Source organism: Scyliorhinus torazame, chromosome 18, assembly GCF_047496885.1.
Source record: "Scyliorhinus torazame isolate Kashiwa2021f chromosome 18, sScyTor2.1, whole genome shotgun sequence".
In the NCBI taxonomy this organism is placed as follows: Eukaryota; Metazoa; Chordata; class Chondrichthyes; order Carcharhiniformes; family Scyliorhinidae; genus Scyliorhinus; species Scyliorhinus torazame.
In genome coordinates, this window is record NC_092724.1 from 33,347,750 (window position 1) to 33,367,494 (window position 19,745).

The 19,745-nt window shown below is 42.7% G+C and overlaps 1 protein-coding gene across 4 annotated transcripts in view; it reads right to left on the bottom strand.

The window, feature by feature from the left end:
• Positions 1–19,745, bottom strand: part of nfic (nuclear factor I/C) — a 788,712-nt gene that overhangs the window by 448,944 nt on the left and 320,023 nt on the right. For all 4 annotated transcript variants that reach the window (XM_072482538.1, XM_072482537.1, XM_072482536.1 and 1 more), the window contains exon 3: positions 16,717–16,788. In XM_072482538.1, the coding sequence (XP_072338639.1) occupies positions 16,717–16,788 (72 nt within the window). The remainder of the gene's footprint in view (positions 1–16,716; positions 16,789–19,745) is intronic.

Here is a 19,745-nt window from a genome sequence, read left to right on the forward strand (position 1 = left end):
ACACCTAATAATAATAATAATAACCTTTTATTGTCACAAGTATGAAGTTACTGTGAAAAGCCCCTAGCCGCCACATTCCTCCGCCTGTTCGGGTAAGCTGGTACGGGAATTAAACCCACGCTGCTGGCCTTGTTCTCCATCACAAACCAGCTGTCTAGCCCACTGAGCTAAACCAGCTCTAACCTGGGGGCTACATTGGCCTACACACCCTCGATGTGATCATCTCAACTGCTTTAGAGTACTAGTGATTCCCACCGGTGTGGAACATATGGCGAACTGAAGGTAAGGCGTTAAACCTATTTGAATTAATGGTAATCAGGTTCACACACTTGTGGGATATGAACCTGATGACATCACCGGTGGAGGGGAGGAGAAGATTTCATTCCAAGATCTCCCTGACACAAATTCTGCTAAGGCCCTCTCGTGAAAGTTAGCAGTCGTAACACGATTTGCATCCATGGCGAACGAGGCTGGGAAATCGTCCCCAAATGGACATCAAACATTAACGGCAATTTTCCCTCTGACAGAAAATAATCAAGCCATGATAAAAGATGATAAATGCTCAAAAATAATTGCGTTAGTGCCAATTTAAGTGGGGAATGTCCATGTGTTGCACGTGACATAGAATTGAGGTCACAGAAGTCAAGCAACTGTTTTTTTTAAACTGGGAAAGCTTACCAAAAAGGCTCAGTTGTAATTCAACACAAAGTTGAAATAAGGTCAACCTAAAGTTACGTCAGCCCCCAAAAAGAAATATGTTATTGTGTTAACTGTAATGTAAATCTGGTTTGTGGTAGTGTTTTGGCATCTAGAGGCAACATGAGTTACGGCAGATAACACACTGTATCACCCACACCGAGTTTCACACTAACAGTTCTACCCACAAGAAAGGAATAACTACTTCCCGTCCTTCGCCTTTCCGTCATCAGACAGATACTGGGGGTGCCAGTTTAAGCACAGGTACATCCTCTTCTCTGTGACCTTTCCCCTCCCACAGATTCCTGTTTGGGTGCCTTGTGCAATGCTTGTGTGTCCATTTTCTCAGCAGCAGATTACTCTGTTATCATGTCACAGTTAAAAATTACAGCAACCATGCTTTGCAAACATTCCAGTGACTTTTTGTTTGCTATCAGTTAACCACATCAAGAATTCAGTTTTCTGGGGAATTTTAGATGGAACAGCTGTACCACTACAGGAGAATATCTAGAAAGTCACGACCAGTTTCAGCTCACTTAGAATGTCTGTGGAGACTCATAATGCGGCTTGGCTGTAAAGGCAAGACTGGCTGTTCAGGGGGAGTAACGAAAATTGGGCAGAAAGGCTGCCTCATTCAATCACATTCATTGTATTAAACGTATGCGTGTACGTGTGTCTGGAGTGGACTGCACTATCTTTGATAGCCTGACACTACTTAATGCCTTTCCGGATCCGGCTCAGGAATAAATGCTTCCCGTCACTTACAAATGTACTTCCAAACTGCCAAAACTTTGGTTTTGCGTTTGCCCTACTATGCTACAGCTGCTGATTTGCTCAGCTTTTTCATCGTCTCTACCTTTGATGGGCCCAAACCAATGAAGACCTTTATTCTTTCTTGTCCTGGTGTTCCACCTTTGTTCTGTCAATCAAAGCAGCACAGACTTGAAAGTACCCGACACACAACCGGCATAGCCATCCAACCCCAGATATTCATAAGCCACATCAAGCACTGTTGGCCCTCACGCTCACATACCTGAAGCAGATACTATTTCAGGATCACTCTTTAGAGGCAAGATACACCCCCATCCCACTGCCCATCTCGATCCCAATCTAACAACAATCTCCTTAAACCCTGCTTTCCTGCCTCCTCCACCCTCAAGCTCGAGAGGATTATGGGCTTCTTTGTCACAAGGATCAAGATGATCCATTCAGCTGCCTTTGCTGTATCACCGCCAGCCTCAGCTCTACCCCTGTACTATCCTGAGGTTGTGAAAGGTTTTATATGAATGCAAATTAATTCATCCCTGAACACTACAAAATTAAAATTATTATCCTTATGTTTAAATCCCTTGAAAACCTTCCACCTCCCTATTTCTGTTACCTCCCAGGTAGTTTGTCTTCCTCAGATTCTGACCTTTCGTGCAACCCCTGACCCTTTGCCCCAGCATTGGTGGCCATGCTTTAGGCACTGAGATTCCCTCCCAATGTGTGTTCAGGAGTAGGAGTTCACCTGTTCCCCGCAGTGCTGTCAATTGTTCACATGAAGTGATTACATTCACAATTCCTTTGTGTTTGTCATGTTGATGCACACAAGCCTGCACTCTCACATTAGTATCGAGTGAGCTGTGATGCTTTTTTGGCGTCCAAGTCAGGTGCCAAAAGCAATTAATTCACTAGCAGACTTTAAGTCAGTGATCCACCTGAATGAATCATTTATTAGCAACATAACTGCATAATCGTTACATGATCTTTTGATGTGTGTTGCATTCTGCTTTAAGAGGGATATTTCAAAACTGGGCTTGTTTTCTCAATTTCACAAGTTCCCAGTTCCCTTGGTTCAATTGTTTGTTTGTCTGTTGCAGGTAGGACAAGACTTGGCTGAAGCATATCTACTAAAAGGGTGATGCGGTGGGGTTAGAGGTAAACCTGGAAACTGCATTGCAGCTGAGACACAACAGGATAAAAATATCTTGCCGCAGCACAAGAGTAAGTGTGAAAATGGGTGGAAACTATAAAGGATGCAAAAAGACTTGAAACTGAGAGGAAGACAAAAAGAGAAAATACTCTGAATGACTACTTGCTCCAAGTATTCACAAGGGACAGTTTCAGAAACACATCCCTCGAAACAAATGGTCCTGGAATCAGTTCAGCCGACCTGTAAAACTGATGCCCAACCAGGGGGAACAACCTCTCAGAATCCATCCTACCACAGCAACCCAGTGAGGCATTGAGAGAATACTTGGCATTCAAAAGTCAACTGTGCTGAAGTTTCACAGGAATCTCTAGCCAAGATATTAACAATATCAGAGCAGAGTATTATCCATGTCCAGTGCCGGCACACCCTATTCTGAACTCCAGATGGATTTTTACATTTTAAAACTGGACGCAAAAGGTTGAAAAGGCTGCCCGAGAGTCACCTGACTTTATTGTGGATTAAAGCCACTCCCCCAACTGCTGAATCAGTGCCTTTCCTGCAACTAATCCAAAAAGACGTGTCTGGGCTTGATTGCACTATCTTTGATAGCAGCCTTACTTTACTTAATGTCTTTCCAGATCCGGCTCAATCTGAATGGGTCGTTCAAACACAAAGACACTGTTTGGAATTCTCCGGCCGTTCGCTGGTGGCAGGATTCTCTGGTCTCACCAGCAGCGCAACCCCGCCCGTGGGGTTCCCGGCGGCGTGACGTGGCTTCAATGGGAATTCCCATTGACAGCGGCGGGAGCAGAGGATCCAGTGCACGGCGTGCCGCCTCCGAGAAGCATGCGGCCGGGAGGCTGGAGAATTTCGTCCACTGTCTCAAACTCTCAAAGTGTTAAACAACAACACAGGATTTGTAAATAACATAAACATCAACCCCTTATTTGGAAAAGTACAACTTCAAAGCCCAAATTACATGACGAGGAAGCTATTTTGTTGTCTGCTTTTAAAGTCTACAAGACTTTATGTTCAGACATTAGGTCCATGGCCAGTCTTGAGGGTCTTATTATTATTTGCTATACTTGGTTGGTAATGAGTACCTAGGGGCTGGTAACCCTCTAAAATAATGTTATTGCTACGTTTTACATAATGTCACTGGAAAGGCAATAACACAAAAGGAAGAGAAATTTGAATTTTGATCTCTGACCATCAGTGCTCTGAATACAAATTATGTTCCAATATTGAAGATTTACCCTGTCTTGGCGATGGAAAGGCAGATGTGTGTGTATTACATTTTTGTTCGTTTCCACAACCTAGTAACGGTGTTGGAAGTTACATGGCAAATGGATGTACACGGTGATGAACTCGGTCTAGTGGGTCTGGTGATTAGTAAGATCAGAAGGGCCTGTACAAAGGTGGGTATCATTTTGCCATTGCATTTCTGATCAATCTTAAATTTCATAACAGTCTCAATAACATGTCAAATAGGAGCAGTCAAAATCATATGGCCCCCTGAGCCTTCTCCGCCGTTCAGTAAGATCATGGTTAACCTTTAGCATTAGTTTAATTTCCGACCATTTCCCCATATTCTTTGATACCCTATGTGACTGAAATCTATTGATCTCAATCTTGATCAACCAATCAACAAAGCGTCTACTGCCCTCTGGGCATAAACAAGTGAAGAAATTTCTTCTCATCTCAGTCTTCGTGGCCGATTCCTTATCATGAAACCATAAGGACTTAAGAAATAGCAGCCGGTGCAGGCCATTCGGCCCTGATCTGCGATGCAATATATTTATGAATCATCTTCTACTTCAACATCACGTCTCGTGTTATTCCCACATCCATTAATTCCTTTAGTACCCAAAGATCTATCAATCTTTTTCCTGAATAGTTCTATAGTCACCAACTAGGGGGGAACAACCTTTCAGAATCCATCCTGTCACATCCTCTAACAATTTTATACATTTCAACGATATCACTTCTCATTTTTCTAAACTCCAGAGAATATTGGTACTTTCCGTCGAGCAGCAGAAAATACAGGTCCGTTCTACTCAATCTCTTCTCACATCCCAGGAATCTAGTGAATCTTTAATACATCCCTCAAAGGCAAGTATACTTTTCTTAAGTAAGGAGACTGAAACTGTACACCAGGCGCCCTGCATAATTGCACCAAGACTTCTTTACTCCCTTGCAATAAAGGCTAACATACCATTTGCCTTTATAGTTGCTTGCTGTTAACGTTTCTGTGATTTGTACACAGGACAAAAAGTTTCTTCCAGTATAAATATTTATTAGTCTCCCACCTTTTAAAAACCTTTAACTTTAACATTCTTCCTACTGCAGTGGATAATTTCACACTTTCCCATTTATATTCTTACCTATCCTTCTGTGCAACCACTTAACTGGCTACATCCCTTTGCAGCCTCATTGTATCCTTCAACCAGCTTACATTTCCTACTCAGCTGTTTTATCACCAACAAACTTGGATATATTACAAATACATGAAAATACTGGACAATCGATGCTGATTTAACAGCATCTGTGGAGAGAGAAGGGAGCTAATCTTTCGAATCTGGATGACTCTTTGTCAAAGCTGTATTGTCCAGTATTTTCTCTTTTTGTTTCAGATTCCAGCATCCACTTTTATCTTAGATACATTACACTTGGTCCCCTCATGCAAGTCATTGATAATATTGTAAATTGATGAGTCCCATGCACTGATCCTTGCAGCACCCAGATAGTTACGTCTTGCCATCTTGAAGATGTTGTGTCCTATCCAGTTCCTGGCAATCTTGGAGGCTCAACAACTTGATTTCTGTGTGGCTATTTTCCAAATGCTACATAGGAGCAATCTACCTGTGCTCTCCCATTTCTGTTCTATTCTCTTCAATACGGCTCAGAAACTTGGATAACGTACAGACGGCGCCTCAAGGCCCTGGAGAGGTACCATCAATGCTGTCTGAGATGATTCTCCACATCAGCTGGGAGGACAGGCGTACTAACATCATGAAAGAGCCAAGAGCACCAGCACTGAGGCCATGATCATCCGAAACCCAACTCCGCTGGGCCAGCGACATGCTAAGGATGCCAGAGTCCTTGCTGCCAAAGCAAATCTTCATCGCCCAGTTCTTTGAACCAAGAGGAGGACAAAGACAGCACTTCAAGGATACCCTGAAGGCTTAGCTCAAGAAATGCAACACAGATGTCAATTCCTGGAGACACTTGCTCAGAAGAGACCTACTTAATAATAATCTTTATTAGTTTCACAAGTAGGCTTACATTAACACTGCAATGAAATTACTGTGAAAATCCCCTAGTCGCCACACTCTGGCACCTGTTTGGGTACATTGAGGGAGAATTCAGAATGTCCAATTCACCTAACAAGCACGTCTTTCGGGACTTGTGGGAAGAAACCGGAACACCCAGAGGAAACTCGTGCAGACACGGTGACAACGTGCAGACTCCGCACAGACAGTGACCCAAGCCGGGAATTGAACCCGGGCCCCTGGCGCTGTTGGAGGAACCTCCTGATTGAAGAGACGCAGTTCTTCAAGAACACCTGAAAACGCCCAGAAAAGGAGCCTGAGAAATGAATATCAGTGATCTAGAGTCTAAGGACCAATCCCACTTCCTGGAAATACCTGTCAAGTGTACGGTCGAAGATCCGGCTCTAGGGTCAGGCTCAACAGCAAGGACCCACAGAACCCATGACCAGTGACACAGAGTTTCTTAGGTGGGTAATCATACTTGTTAGCGACTGATTGCCAAAGAAAAAGATTTCTGTTGTGGCCGAGTCAGTACAGCATCCATTTTTCTGGAGATCAAGAAACTTAATCGCTGTTCGATCTGCATTTTCTGGTTATCAACTTTGGCATCTCTTTTTACAGCACTCTTGTCATGTTGTTTAGAAGCACTCTGGAGAGGAATATCAGATTTGTCAGAACTGAGAAACTTTCAGAGTTTGACTCACATGTGGATTTGTTTTTCAAAACTTCATTGATTGGGATATGGGCTTCACGGGCAAGGGCTGAAATTTATGGCCATCCTCAGTTACTCGGAGAAGGTGATGCTGGACTAACCTGCTGAACCGCTGAGTAGCGATTTGATGCAACTTATTAATTAGGTAGCTTCCAAGGGCAGTTAAGAGTCAGCCACACAGATGTGGGACTGGAGTTCATTTATAGGCAAGACCACTTTAGGACAGCAGGTTGATTGCTAAAGGACATTGATGAATCTTTGGGTCTTCATGACAATACCTTCGTGGTCAATGATAGCGGTTTCAAAAAAACTTAATTCAAATTTTCAAAGTGCCATGGTGAGAGTTAAATGTACATTTTCTGGATTATTAATCCAGGTCTCTGGATACCATTCAATAACATAATACCTACATACCCACTCAGTTGTGCCATTAATAGAGAGGGGAAATTCAAGGGTCTGATAACATGGGGAAGGACAGAGTTCAGCTGGCATTGGTTTGCCAGTTGATAGTACTTTCCTTCAAACACTGAGGCTGGGATTTTCCATGGAGAATTTTTCAGGGGCAGAGGTGGGTCACCATTGGCCGGCAGCAGGATTTTTCGGTCCGGGAATCCATCAGCCAATGGCGACCTACCTCCTCCGCCAGAAAACCCGCCAAGCGGGAGCTGGAAAATCTAAATGTATTAGAATTGATTCAGGAAGATATACTGTTTTGCACAGGTAAATAAATATCACTGCCATGGGTTCCACTCTCTGCATCTCAGCCTCACAAGCACCTTCAACATTGTACAATCTCCTTGGTGCTTCATAGAAGTGTTAATTTGACGACAAGCACATAATGCAATATTAAAGCAGATGGCCTCAGTTGTAAGGAGTACCTGTAAGGAGGACAGCAAGGTGGGGCGGTGAAGCATTTTGGGAGGGAATTTTACAGCTTGGGGCCTAGGCAGCATTGATACAGCACTTAAAATTTCAAGAGACTAGAATTAGATGAGCACAGAAATCGTTAAAAAAAATAATAAATTTAGAGCGCCCAATGTATTTTTCCAATAAAGGGGCAATTTAGCGTGGCCAATCCACCTACCTTGCACATCTTTCGGGTTGTGAGGGTGAAACCCACACAGACACAGGGAGAATGTGCAAACTGCACACAGACAATGACCCAGGGCCGGGATTCGAACCCGGGGTCCATGCCGTAAGCAGCAATGCTAACCACTGTGCCACCATGCTGCCCCGAGCACAGATATCTTACAGCCGGATTTCCCAAACTATGTCCCGTTGGACCCTGGATTTCCATTGGATACACCCAGGGTTCTGTGGTAGGCCAGGCTGATGAGTAACATTTGGAAAATTCTATAAAATTGTTTGGCCAAACAGAGATAGGCTTCTTCCTGTTTTGGTTGCTGATAGGTTCACTAGTGCAGTGAGAAGACAGCCTCTGATTGGCCAGGCTGAGCGGAAACAGGGGGAAATTAAGTCTTCAAATCTCTAGGCCCGGGCGAGAGCAACGGAGAAAGTGGGCGATAGAGTGAGTTACAGCTGGTGACGGAGTGAAGGGGAGAACAGGCGATGGGGCTGGAGGGGGAGCGGCCGTAGGGAGGGAGGGGAAGTGTCATGGGATTGGGGCAGATAGAGAAGTGGCCATGGAGTGAGAGGGTCAGCGGCCATGGGGCAGAAGGGAAAGCCATCAAGGGGTGGGAGGGTACGCGGCATGGGACAGGGAGTGAACGCCACCATGGGACGGGAGGGGAAGCAGTCATAGGGAGAGGGAGACAGTGAACGTGGGGCAGATGGGGAGGTGGTCATGAAGCAAGCAAGAGAGCAGGCTATGGAGCATGTGTAGATGTGGCCAGGCAAGGAGGGATACAGTGAGCTGTGGAACAGAAGGGAGATGGCTCAGGAGCAAGGGAGAGAATAGGCCATGGGGTGGGAGGCGAGACGGCCAAAGAAGAAGTGGCCCATGGAGCCGGAATGAGAGGGTGAGCGCTCGCCTCAGAATGGGAGTGAGACTGGGGCAACAGGGATGACTGGCATGCGAGAGAGTAGAGGGCGTATGTTTAAGCGAGAGAGAGGTAAGATTGTGTGTGCGCGCGCGTGTTGGTGTGTGTAACAAGAGGTGAGTATGTGTGACAGATAGTGAGTGTGTGTGTGTGTGTGAGGGAGAGAGAGAGCGAGAGAGAGAAGACTGATGTGAGAATCCAGCTCTCCAGCAGCACTCCTAATATTAAACAATTTGTGAGCAAAAGAATTAGCATCACTCCTTCCATCAACAATGATAAAAAGGTATGGCTTAAGTACTTTGTTGAAGAAGAAGATCTTTCAATTCTAATAAATGTGTACATATATAAGAAATAGAAAATGCTTCTATAAGTTTGTTTTTGCATCTTTGTACCTATTGCACAAAACAATCTATTTTTTGTGGTTTGGCTCTTCAACCTAATGAGAATGTTTCTCGGGAGGTCTGTCAGTGCTTTTGGAGGTCAAAAGAATTCTGTGGCTGGAAAAGTTGGGGAAACCCTATCTTAGAGGGTTGTCGGACTAGAGGAAGTTACAGAAATAGGGAGGGAGGAGGCAAGCCATGGAGAGATTTGAAAACAGTTGAAAATTTTAAAATCAAGGTGTTGCCAGACCAGGAAGCACTGTATGTTAGTGGGCATGAGGGTGATGGGTAAACAGGTAGCAGAAAGGTAGAATATCTTAAATTAATGGATGGTGGGAATTGAGAGGTTGGTCATAAGTACGATGCAATTATCAAGTCAAGAGGTAACAAAAACATACATAAGAGTTGCGGCAGCAAATGAGCCTGGACAGGGTGGAATTGGTTGGTGGTTTGGAAATGAAAATAGGCAGCCTTCGTGATATCATAAGTGGTTAGAAGGTCAAGTTGGAGTGAAATATGACATCAAGGTTGCAAACAGGTTAGTTCAGCTTCAGAGAGTTCTCAGGGAGAGTGACAGAGTTGGTAGGTAGGAAATGGAATTTGTGGCAGGCACCAAGGAAGACTTCCAAGTACTTATTCTGGAAAAAATTTGTCATCATCCAGTATTATGTGTCAGACAAATATTCGAGGAGTCGAGATAGGTGGCGATGAGGATAGCTTCCATTGACAGGCCTCCACAGAAAGGTGTCCAACCACTGAAACAGATTGAGGATTAAATATGATTTTATGTCTCTGGAATGCTGTTTGCATTTACAGGATAACACGTCACACTGGGTGTTGTTAGTGTACATGTGAAAGCTAACACTTTGATTTTGGATATGTTGCTGAGGGGCGGCATGCAGATGATAAAGAGGAGGGAGCCAGGTGGATAGATCCTGGTAGATGCCGGAGGTTAACAGGAGCAGGAAGAGAAGTCTTTGCAAGTGCTATTTTGGTTACACTTAGATAGATAGATGGAATCAGATGTGTGTGTAGTCCCATTCATCTGGAACATGAAATGGTCAACCAGGTCAGAGGCTGCAGATAGATCGTGAAGGATGAGGAGTGATAGTTTGTCTTTGTCACAGACAGATAGGATGACATTTGTAAGTATGGCAAGAGCAGTTTTGGTACCCTATTGACAAAATTTAGCCGACAACTTTTAAATCTCAAGGGAAGTGTCAAGGCTAGCAGGGCACGCTTTCAACAAGATCCTTTGACAATGTTTTCCTTGGAAAGCTGCAGAAGTTAATTCTGGGGCAGAATTTAAACTTACTGACAGGCAGTAAAACAGATTGTTGCTGATTACCTGTACAATATGGGACCTGCCCAATTTCACTGCCATTCATTTCTCAGGCAACAAAAAAAAATCGAATGGTTTCAATAACAGCTGACCAATCTGCAGAATCAGATTTACTACCAAAATCGAAACCATTATTTGCCCAAAGTAAGAGTCCAAGAGAATCTCTTTTTAATTCAAATCCTGAGAACAACAGAATGAACACCATCATATTAATATTAAAAATAAATGACCTTCCATGGCTTTCAGAATTTTCTATTCAACAGAATATATTTAGGATGCCAGACACTCACAGCAGTTCTGCAAACAAGTATGTACAATATGTAAAGCTTTTAAACTTTGTCCTCTAGCTTTTACACATTACTGGGTGGTGCAGGTTCTTGTAGGAAACTGGTTTGATCACGGAGGTTATTTTCATCATTGAAATGTGTTTCGCAGCATTTTAAATATGTTAGGTAGATAGGACAAAGGTCTAAAGCTCCATTGACAGGCCTCCACAAAAATGTGTCCAACCACCCAAACAGATTGAGGATTAAGTATGATTTTGTGTCTCTGGATGCTGTTGAATCTACTCTCTTCTGTCAAGTCCGACTTACAGGATAAAACGTCACGCTGATCTTTAAAATAGAAGTAATTCACACCAAGGTAGCAAAGCTGGTCAGTGCTAGTTTGCTCTACTGGGGTGGTATACATCTTGCAGCTAAATACTTTTATCTTACAGTTGATCAGTTGTCTTCAGAAGGGTATTCATGTCATGGTAGGTGAATTTATAGGGAGGTATGGGAATTTCCTCTGCACAATTGCAACTAAAACCATAAATTCATTCTTTATAAATAGGGCTATGGTTTTGACAGAAAAAGACAGAATATTTCCCTGGTGGCTCACTGCAGCACAACAGTCTTAAGCAGTCAGTTGAAACTGCAACAAAAAGTTAAGAACCACAAACCTGGAGGAGATCATGCTACTTATGTACTGCACCCTATGAATATCTCAGTGAAAATTTACTTCTGAAGTGAAGAAGCTTCAATAACAAGCAAGGGCACATTTAATCTTATTGGAACCTAATCTGGAAGTTTTGGGGCAAAACTACACTTTTGAACAGTCATCTTCACTCATGGCATAAATTTTAAGGTGATTGATAGAGGATTAGAGGGAACATGAGGAGAAGCTTTTTCACCCAGAGGGTGGTGGGTGTCTGGAATTCACTGCCTATGTTGGTGGTTGAGGCTGAAACACTCAAATTATTTATAAGGTACCTGGATATACACCTGTAGTGCTGTAACCTGCAAGGCTAGGGACCAGATGCAAGGCTAGGGACCAGATGCAAGGCTAGGGACCAGATGCAAGGCTAGGGACCAGGATTAAAATGCATGGTTAGTTTCTTTTTTGGCTGGCATAGACACGATGGGCTGAATAGTCTCTTTCTGTTCTGTAACTTTTCGATGGCTCACTTTTCGATATGTCATGTCCAGCTTGACAATAAATATGATCAGAAAAATGCTTGTTAATTCTATTTAATCTTTTTATTTAAAATTCTGATAATCTATGATATTATCAGCTGCCACTTTGAGGTTCTGAATTAGAACCATAAATCCTACAGCTCAAGAGGTGACCTATCGACCCACCACGTGCCGACTTTTTGAAGGAACGATCCAATTAACATAGATCGCAGCATTCGAGTTTTATTTTTAGAACATACTGCAGAAGGAGGCCATCTGCACCGACCCACTTAAGCCCTCACTTCCACCCTATCCCCATAACCCAATAACCCCTCCTAAACTTTTTGGGCACTAAGGGCAAATTAGCATGGCCAATCCACCTAACCTGTACGTCTTTGTACTGTGGGAGGAAACTGGACCACACGGAGGAAACCCACGCAGACACGGGGAGAACGTGCAGACTCCGCACAGACAGTGACCCAGTGGGGAATCGAACCTGGGACCCTGGCGCTGTGAAGCCACAGTGCAAACCACTGTGCTACCGTGTTGACCTTCAAAACTTCCAAAAATCCTTCCAAAAGGCTGGATTGACTTGTACGTTGGTATAAAATAGGAATCACCGATGTGGATGTGGGTAGTTGCCATTTTGAGATGTGAAATAAAGGCATAACACCAGTTAATCATATTAAATTAATGTGGCACAGTTCATTGAATAAATACTGCTTGGTTACTGGTTGCCTACTTGGGAATTTACAGGGTCGTTACAATCTAGCTAGCTGGTCCCATGTTCCAAATTTTCATCTGGTTGTGCAATGAATCTAAGCACGACCTTTAGACGCAAGATTAGAATTTCAGCAGTGTCTTATTCCAGTGGCACAATATGTCTCATGAACTGTCACTTACAGTTATTTGATTCTGGCTCCGTCATATACCTCAATGCCCTAACCATAATTTCCACTCTATAACCCCCTGGTTTGGCTTTATCTCCATTGATGTGAATGAGCAGAAGGTTTTAAATTCAGCAGATGTGACACTTTGCTGGGAACAACATTAAATATTAGAAGAAGGAAGTGCAGATGTTGGAGATCTGAACCAAAAACATAAAATGTTGGAAACGCGCCACAGGTCAGTCAGAATCTACAGGGAGAGAGCAGCCAAGTTAATGCTCCCACTGTTGACTCTTTGCTGGAAGTCAAAAATGTGAGACCTGGATTTCCCACTCTGGTGCTCACTTCATTGATAATCACGGAGAAAGCATTCCTCGTTATGACTGGCAGTCTAGTGCTAAGTGACGTTCAACAAAGTGATTAGATCAATCTATTAGTGTTTTTAACACCTCGCCAGTGATCTGACTGTCAAAATGTATGATTGGAAATGAACTGCATGAAAGCATCCTGCTGGAAGAGCTCAGCTTCTACAAACTAATCTCCGTGCATTTTAGTAATCAGGTCACAGGGAGTTAAAAACAAAAGGCAGGTTAAATGGCAGGTGGTTATTTTGGGATCCAAGCAACAATTGGATAAACAGTAATACTGAATGCAAACATACAAAATAGATGGGATGTGAATTGAATGGAATATTTCACTCATTATCTCTTGACATCATTAACTTTGCATTTAAGATGTGCAAATTCACACTAAAAATTAATTATCAAATGAGTGGAAATATTCTGTTCCAACAAGTGAATAATTCAAAACCAAGATGTGTGTGAGAGGCAAACTGCTACTAAAGTTTCACTACCCACACCAATGCTGTAGTCAACCTCAAGGATCTAGCACCTAAAGACACATCCTCAACCTCCACCCCCACCACCACCACAAATGTTTACGCAATCAGAAGGAGGTCTCAGAATTTAAATACTTGTAGCAGGCTAGAGGCACATTTTGAGTGCTCCCACCTGAAAAGACTAGAAAGTCGAGTTGAAGAGCTTTTGACCAAGAGTTGCTGGGTAATTCACGACCCCCCCCCCCCCCCCCCCCCCCCCCCACCCAGAAGAAAGCTGCACATGTCCTTTCCATGGAATCCACAGAATCTCTGCAATGCAGAAAGAGGCCATTTGGCCCAGCGAGTCTGCACCAACCCTCCGAAAGAGCACCCTACTTAGGCGCACACCTTTTTACCACTTCAAAGCATTCCAAAAAGCCTTTTAACCAATTGTAATCACTGCTGCAAAGAGGGGGAAATGCAGCAGCCAATTTGTATCTCTCAGACAGCAGTGAGAGAGATAAATGCCCAGATTGCTTGTTTTAGCAGTGTTGGATGAGAGATTAATATGGCCAGGATACTAAGAAAAGTCCCCTAAGAACAGTGAGATCGTTTATGCCCACCTGAGAGGACAAACAGGGCTTAAATGCCTCATTGAAAAGACAGTGAACCTCAGTATTGCACTGAAGGTGATGTAAGAGGTAGGGAGTGGTTCCATTCCAGCAAAGCCTGGAACTATCATATGTTTGTCGCTGTCTAGTTTCTAATTGATCCGACAGACTATCAACAAGTTTACATTCGGAATTTGGCTAGACTGGGGAAAATTCAGAAAATAAACACTATACTCAAAGGCAAAGAAACAATCATTTAATGGAAAAATATGAAACATCTTTCTTATTTCATATTATTCAGCAGATGAAGATTGAGGTGCACATTGCCTTTACTCCCCAAATATATTTTGCATTCATTTTAGTTTGGGTTCTTGGATACTGGCATCCATTAGCCATCTCCTAGATTTGTTACTAAATCTGGTTTTCTTCTCCTGGCAACATAATTGTACATAGTTTTTTTTTTGATCGGCCTACAATTCCGTTACTGGGATAAATGCATGATTTAGCAGTTTTAATGCTAATATTTCAGAGAAAACACAATGTGCTGTAAAAGCACCTGTGGTGTATCAGTTTTGAGTATGTTTAAATTGAGCTTGGACAAGAGGTTTCCCAGCCATTCAGCCCGGTTGTGAATGGTTGGGTGTACAGCCCATTTGAGGAAATATCTTGTGGCCCTGCATGGGAATGGTTTTCCAATCACCAAATCCTACTGCAGCCCAGCCAATCATTCACTTTGGTGGGACTGTTGGGTGCTCAAGTAGCATTTAAAGATTGAGCGGCATGAAATGAATACAATTTTTTTTTAATGCAAGTTCAATGACTAGAAACTGACTTTGGTTTTCTCTCTCCATAGATGCTATCTGACCTGGTGAGTATTTCCAGCACTTCCTGTTTTTATTTTGGATTTCTAGCATCCACAGGATTATATTTTTGTACCTGGCATTCTGAATTCAAACGGTGTCAATTGACACCAAACTGTTAACCCCCACGTGTTCTCTAATTTGTTTATCCTTACACGCTTGCCACCTCTAAACGTGTACATATAATGTGAATTCCAAAATTGCCGAGCCAGCTGATTAAATGGATGAGATTAGAGGTGATATGTAACACGGATGATTTTCACAGCAGGCCATTTGCTTCAGGATGGAATGCTTGGGTATCAGATAGCTGTGTAGCAAAGGACACAAGATTGTTGTCACCTGATATTTTGAATCATCACACCAAATACTGCCAGAAGCACCCCCAAGACACTCACGGAGTGTGCATATGATCATTATATGCTAAACTGGGGGAGAAAAAAAAAAAGAGAATGTGGTGGGGCCAAAATTCATTGGTGGGCCAGTGACAATTTCCAATGTTGCAGAATGGTAGGTCCTTAGGGCCCGGACTATGAACTGTGCGATTAGATAACTCTCAGTATAGATTCATGCTAACCCAGGCTGCTAATACAGTCAGTTTTGCTTACCTAACCTTCAGACTGTAATGCATGACTACAAATGTGCTGCCTAGTCTTTTTGCTGCAGCCATTTTAATTGAAGGTGGGCTACCTTCCATTCAACACCTCCACGAGACTGAAAACTACTAACATAATATTTTGCACTGGTTGGGCTACAACTGCTGCGAGTGAAAAATAAACACTTTTTTAAACTTTAATTTTTAAGTTTGCAAAGTTAACTTTAAAGTAAAATTAAAGTCCCTATAGTCCCAGATGACCATAGGCTTCTTTCCCCTTTCAGGGGATCACCACACATCAGGCGAGGGGCAAGGTTGAGATGATGGACCTCAGTTGGCATGGGAGGTCGGGGTCAGTTAGCTCAGTTGGTTGGATGGCTGGTGCGTGATGATGGAGAGCAATGTCAACAGCGCGGGTTCCATTCCCATACCCGCTGAGATTATTCACGAAGGCCCCTTCTCAACCTCACCACTCACCTGAGGTGTGGTGATCCTCAGGTTAAATCACCACCAGTCAGCTCTCACTCAAGAGGGGAGAATAGCCAATCGCCTATGGTCCTTAAGAACTGTGGCGACTTTCAAAGTTAACTCTATAGTACTGGTAAAGAGCCAACCATCCTATCAGCTGTTCCATGCAATAACAATTTATCTAGCATTCAGATGGCAGACAGCAGAACATTATACAAAAGTGTACATGCACACTGGTATTATAACTCGTACGAGACCTACAATGTTGGAGTAATCAGTCTCCCAGTGAGTCTCAGCGAAAACGAGCACCCTCACTAAGAGGACAGGGAGCCCGAGAACATTCATGAATGAGTTCTGTCCGAAGTTGGCCAGCTATGGTACTGACAGAGCAGACCCGGCAGGGATCTGATGTATATTGCTTTGCAATAAACCAAGTTTTCTTTTGACCATCTCGGTTCGGACTCGTTTGTGGCCTATAAAAACTAGTAATGCTGCTTTTCACCTTCTATATATTGGTATTATCTAGGTGAAAGATGTCTAAAGCTTAACCTAAATGGTACACAGTGTTATACCAAACACAGTGAGTTCAGTACTACCGACTGACTGGGGAGATCAAACTCAGAATTAACAGTGAGAAGGAGGGAAATACCACTGTATGCATCAGTAACACTGACAGAGTGAGAAAAGTACTACAATCACACACATATGTCACCAAGATCGATACTCACCAATTGTTCCTGTCTTGCTGTCATCAGCTTCAGAGCCAATAGCAGGCCTTGGGCTGCCACCCTGCTCTTGTTCTGAAAGAGAAAATGGTTTGGATGACTGGAAGAATGGTTAAAATAACACATGAAAAAGCTACAACGACAACTAGCTTATAAAATTTATTTTGAAGTGATATGACGTTCATGCTGTATCACCAGCTAGTCCCAACAGCTCCCAAAGTAGTGGAGTGTCCCAGGATGGCTGTGCAATGTCTGGGTAAATTCATTAGTAGATTTCACTTCAGTGTCCACGAGCTACTGAGGAGAAAGTCATTTATTTTATCAAACTTATTAGGTTGCCGAGAGGCTGTTTTGTTACTGGCTAGAGAGTCTAGAGCTGGTGTCTTAATCAGGCATTTAAGGATGGGGACGAGGAGAAATTCTTACACTCGGAGGATTGTAATTCTTTGGAATTCTCCACACCAGAGGCTACTTCACCTGTATGATTGGAAAAAAACTCACTGAAAGTAAGAAACATACTATTGCGAATTATTTAATGTTAATAGTGTATTCATATACAAAACCTTCTTTATCTTTATATAACAATGTGTGACTTTTCTAATATGCCAGAGGTGTTAAAAAGATTAAAATTTTCACACAATGAGGTAAGATGCTCTTGAATATATTCAAGACTAAGATCAATAGTGTTGGGGCAGAAAAGGAAATAAGGGCTGGAATTTTCAGGACCCACCGCAGTGTGTTTTCCCATGGCTTGCCATTCGCTGCCCGTTGGATCTTCCGGTCCCGCTAAAGTCGATGACGTGCTGCACGGCTTGCCCAGGGAACCTGCGATGGGGGTCGACTCTAGCGGGACTGGAATCTCCCACCTGCGCAGGAAGGGCAGGAAAATGGAGCCCGAGGAACATAGGAATCTGGTTGGACAGTTGAGTTGATGTAGAAGTTCAGCTATCGGATTGAAAGGCAGAGCAGGCTCGAAGTGACACGAGGCCTACCTATCTCTTGTGCTGTTTATGCCTCCAGAATCAATGCAGTTCTGGATTTAGCAAACATTAAACAATTGTGCATATTTGGAGGAAAAAAAAGTACACAGTTAATACATAACCAGCTCTACTGACTCATTTAGAACTCCTAGGAGGGCAAATGTTTACTTTGTGTGGATAGTGGAACATGCATAGTAGATCAACAGCCCTTTTTACATTTTGCTTCATTTCCATTTCCCCCGTCATCAACCAACAATGCATCCTGGGACTACCGTCATTCCCTTTAATTTTTTTATTTTTTTATTTTTTTAAAACAGTCCATGGCTGATGTATTTGCGTAGACCCAGCAAATTGAAGGGGCCAACCCATGTGCGAGTTTGAGAATTTTCGGGTTGCTGCACTGCTGGGCGCCTGCACAGCTTACAGGGAACATTGCTTGGAACCCTCCAATCACAGTTTTGAAGCAAACTTTTTACGGAGAATTCTAAATGAAGGAAAACTTCTGTATAGTATACAACATAAAAGAAAATTCACATAATATGTTTGTTTTGGAAAATATATACACTCTGCTCCTCCTCAGATTAATTTTAGCCAATTGCCAGACCCAAGTAGAATGAGACTCCCTGGAGAGGGAAATTTCACTCGACTTCAGATGCAGTTTGGGCCCTGTTCCAGGCTTTGCATTAATGTAGAGCCATTTTTCTTTATTCAGATGCTAAACCAGTGGAAAGTGAACGTTGATGTGCCTGATGTTTAAAGGTGAATCTGCAGAGAAGAAAGCAATTTAATTTCCTACAATAGTTAGCAAGTTAAAGAGTTAAGGTCACTGAGTTTGAGAATCAGACCCATATGCTTCCAGACATGATAATGTGACATAATGTGATAATTGTATAATCAGGCAACATTTCTTATGGCTGGAATGGATTGGAAATTGAAATCAAGGTGAATCAAGTCAATGTTGTGCTGATAACCCTGGACAATGACATCATGCTTAGCACATTAACTATTTAATTCCTGGTTTGCTGATGTCTTAACTAAAATATCTACGTTTTCCACGTATTTCTTCACTCAGTTTCACCATGGCACTGATTGCAAAAAAGGAACTTTAATTTTGTCACATTTCAGTCAGCAACTATGAATGAGAAAGAAACTGGACGAATGTGTGTTAGTAGCACACGCTGCCTGTTCTTCAAATTACCCACTGAAGCCTACCACTTTCTTTCCCACTTTGTATTATTTGTCTAACAGGAAGTAGCTCAACCAGGTGTAGAATGCAAAAGGCACCTCATGTCATGATGATTTGGAATATTTGTAACAAACTTAACAGCCAGGAAAAACAAAGAACAGAACAGTTGTAAAAGAAAGGAGTTTAGCTTCTTCACAGCTTATTATGAAATGTCTTGCTGCTTACAGAGCTCAGTCCATGCAGAGACCACAAGATGACTAAATATTGGCTATAAAGTAAACTGTTGTTCTTTGGGTCATGTGAGTGGTTAGTTATAAGAGAGCACAGAGATGCCCTTTTGGTTTTTTTTAGTTTCTTATAACTGAAGAAGCATTCAGGTCCTGTTAGTTACAAATGACCTCAAAGAATCCAATTAGAAACCAGGGGCTGGTTTAGCACACTGGGCTAAATTGCTGGCTTTTAAAGCAGACCAAGGCAGGCCAGCAGTTCAATTCCCGTACCAGCCTCCCGAACAGGCGCCGGAATGTGGCGACTAGGGGCTTTTCACAGTAACTTTACTGAAGCCTACTTGTGACAATAAGCGATTTTCATTTCATTTCAGAATAGAACATTGTACAAAAAATTAGTGTTCCTTTACTTGAGGGACCATAACTGATCTTATAGCTTCCAGAATGATGATTGCAACTAAATTATTGGACTAATTCAAGAGGGCTACATGCTGTGATGGGAAGGCAGTTGGGTTGAAGGGGTGAGTTCAAAAGAGTTGAACATCTTCATCCAAATATACCTCTTGTGAACTTGTGTGAAAATTTCAATCCTTTTGCAACCTCTGGGACAATAGAAAATGCACACAGTTATGTGGTTCT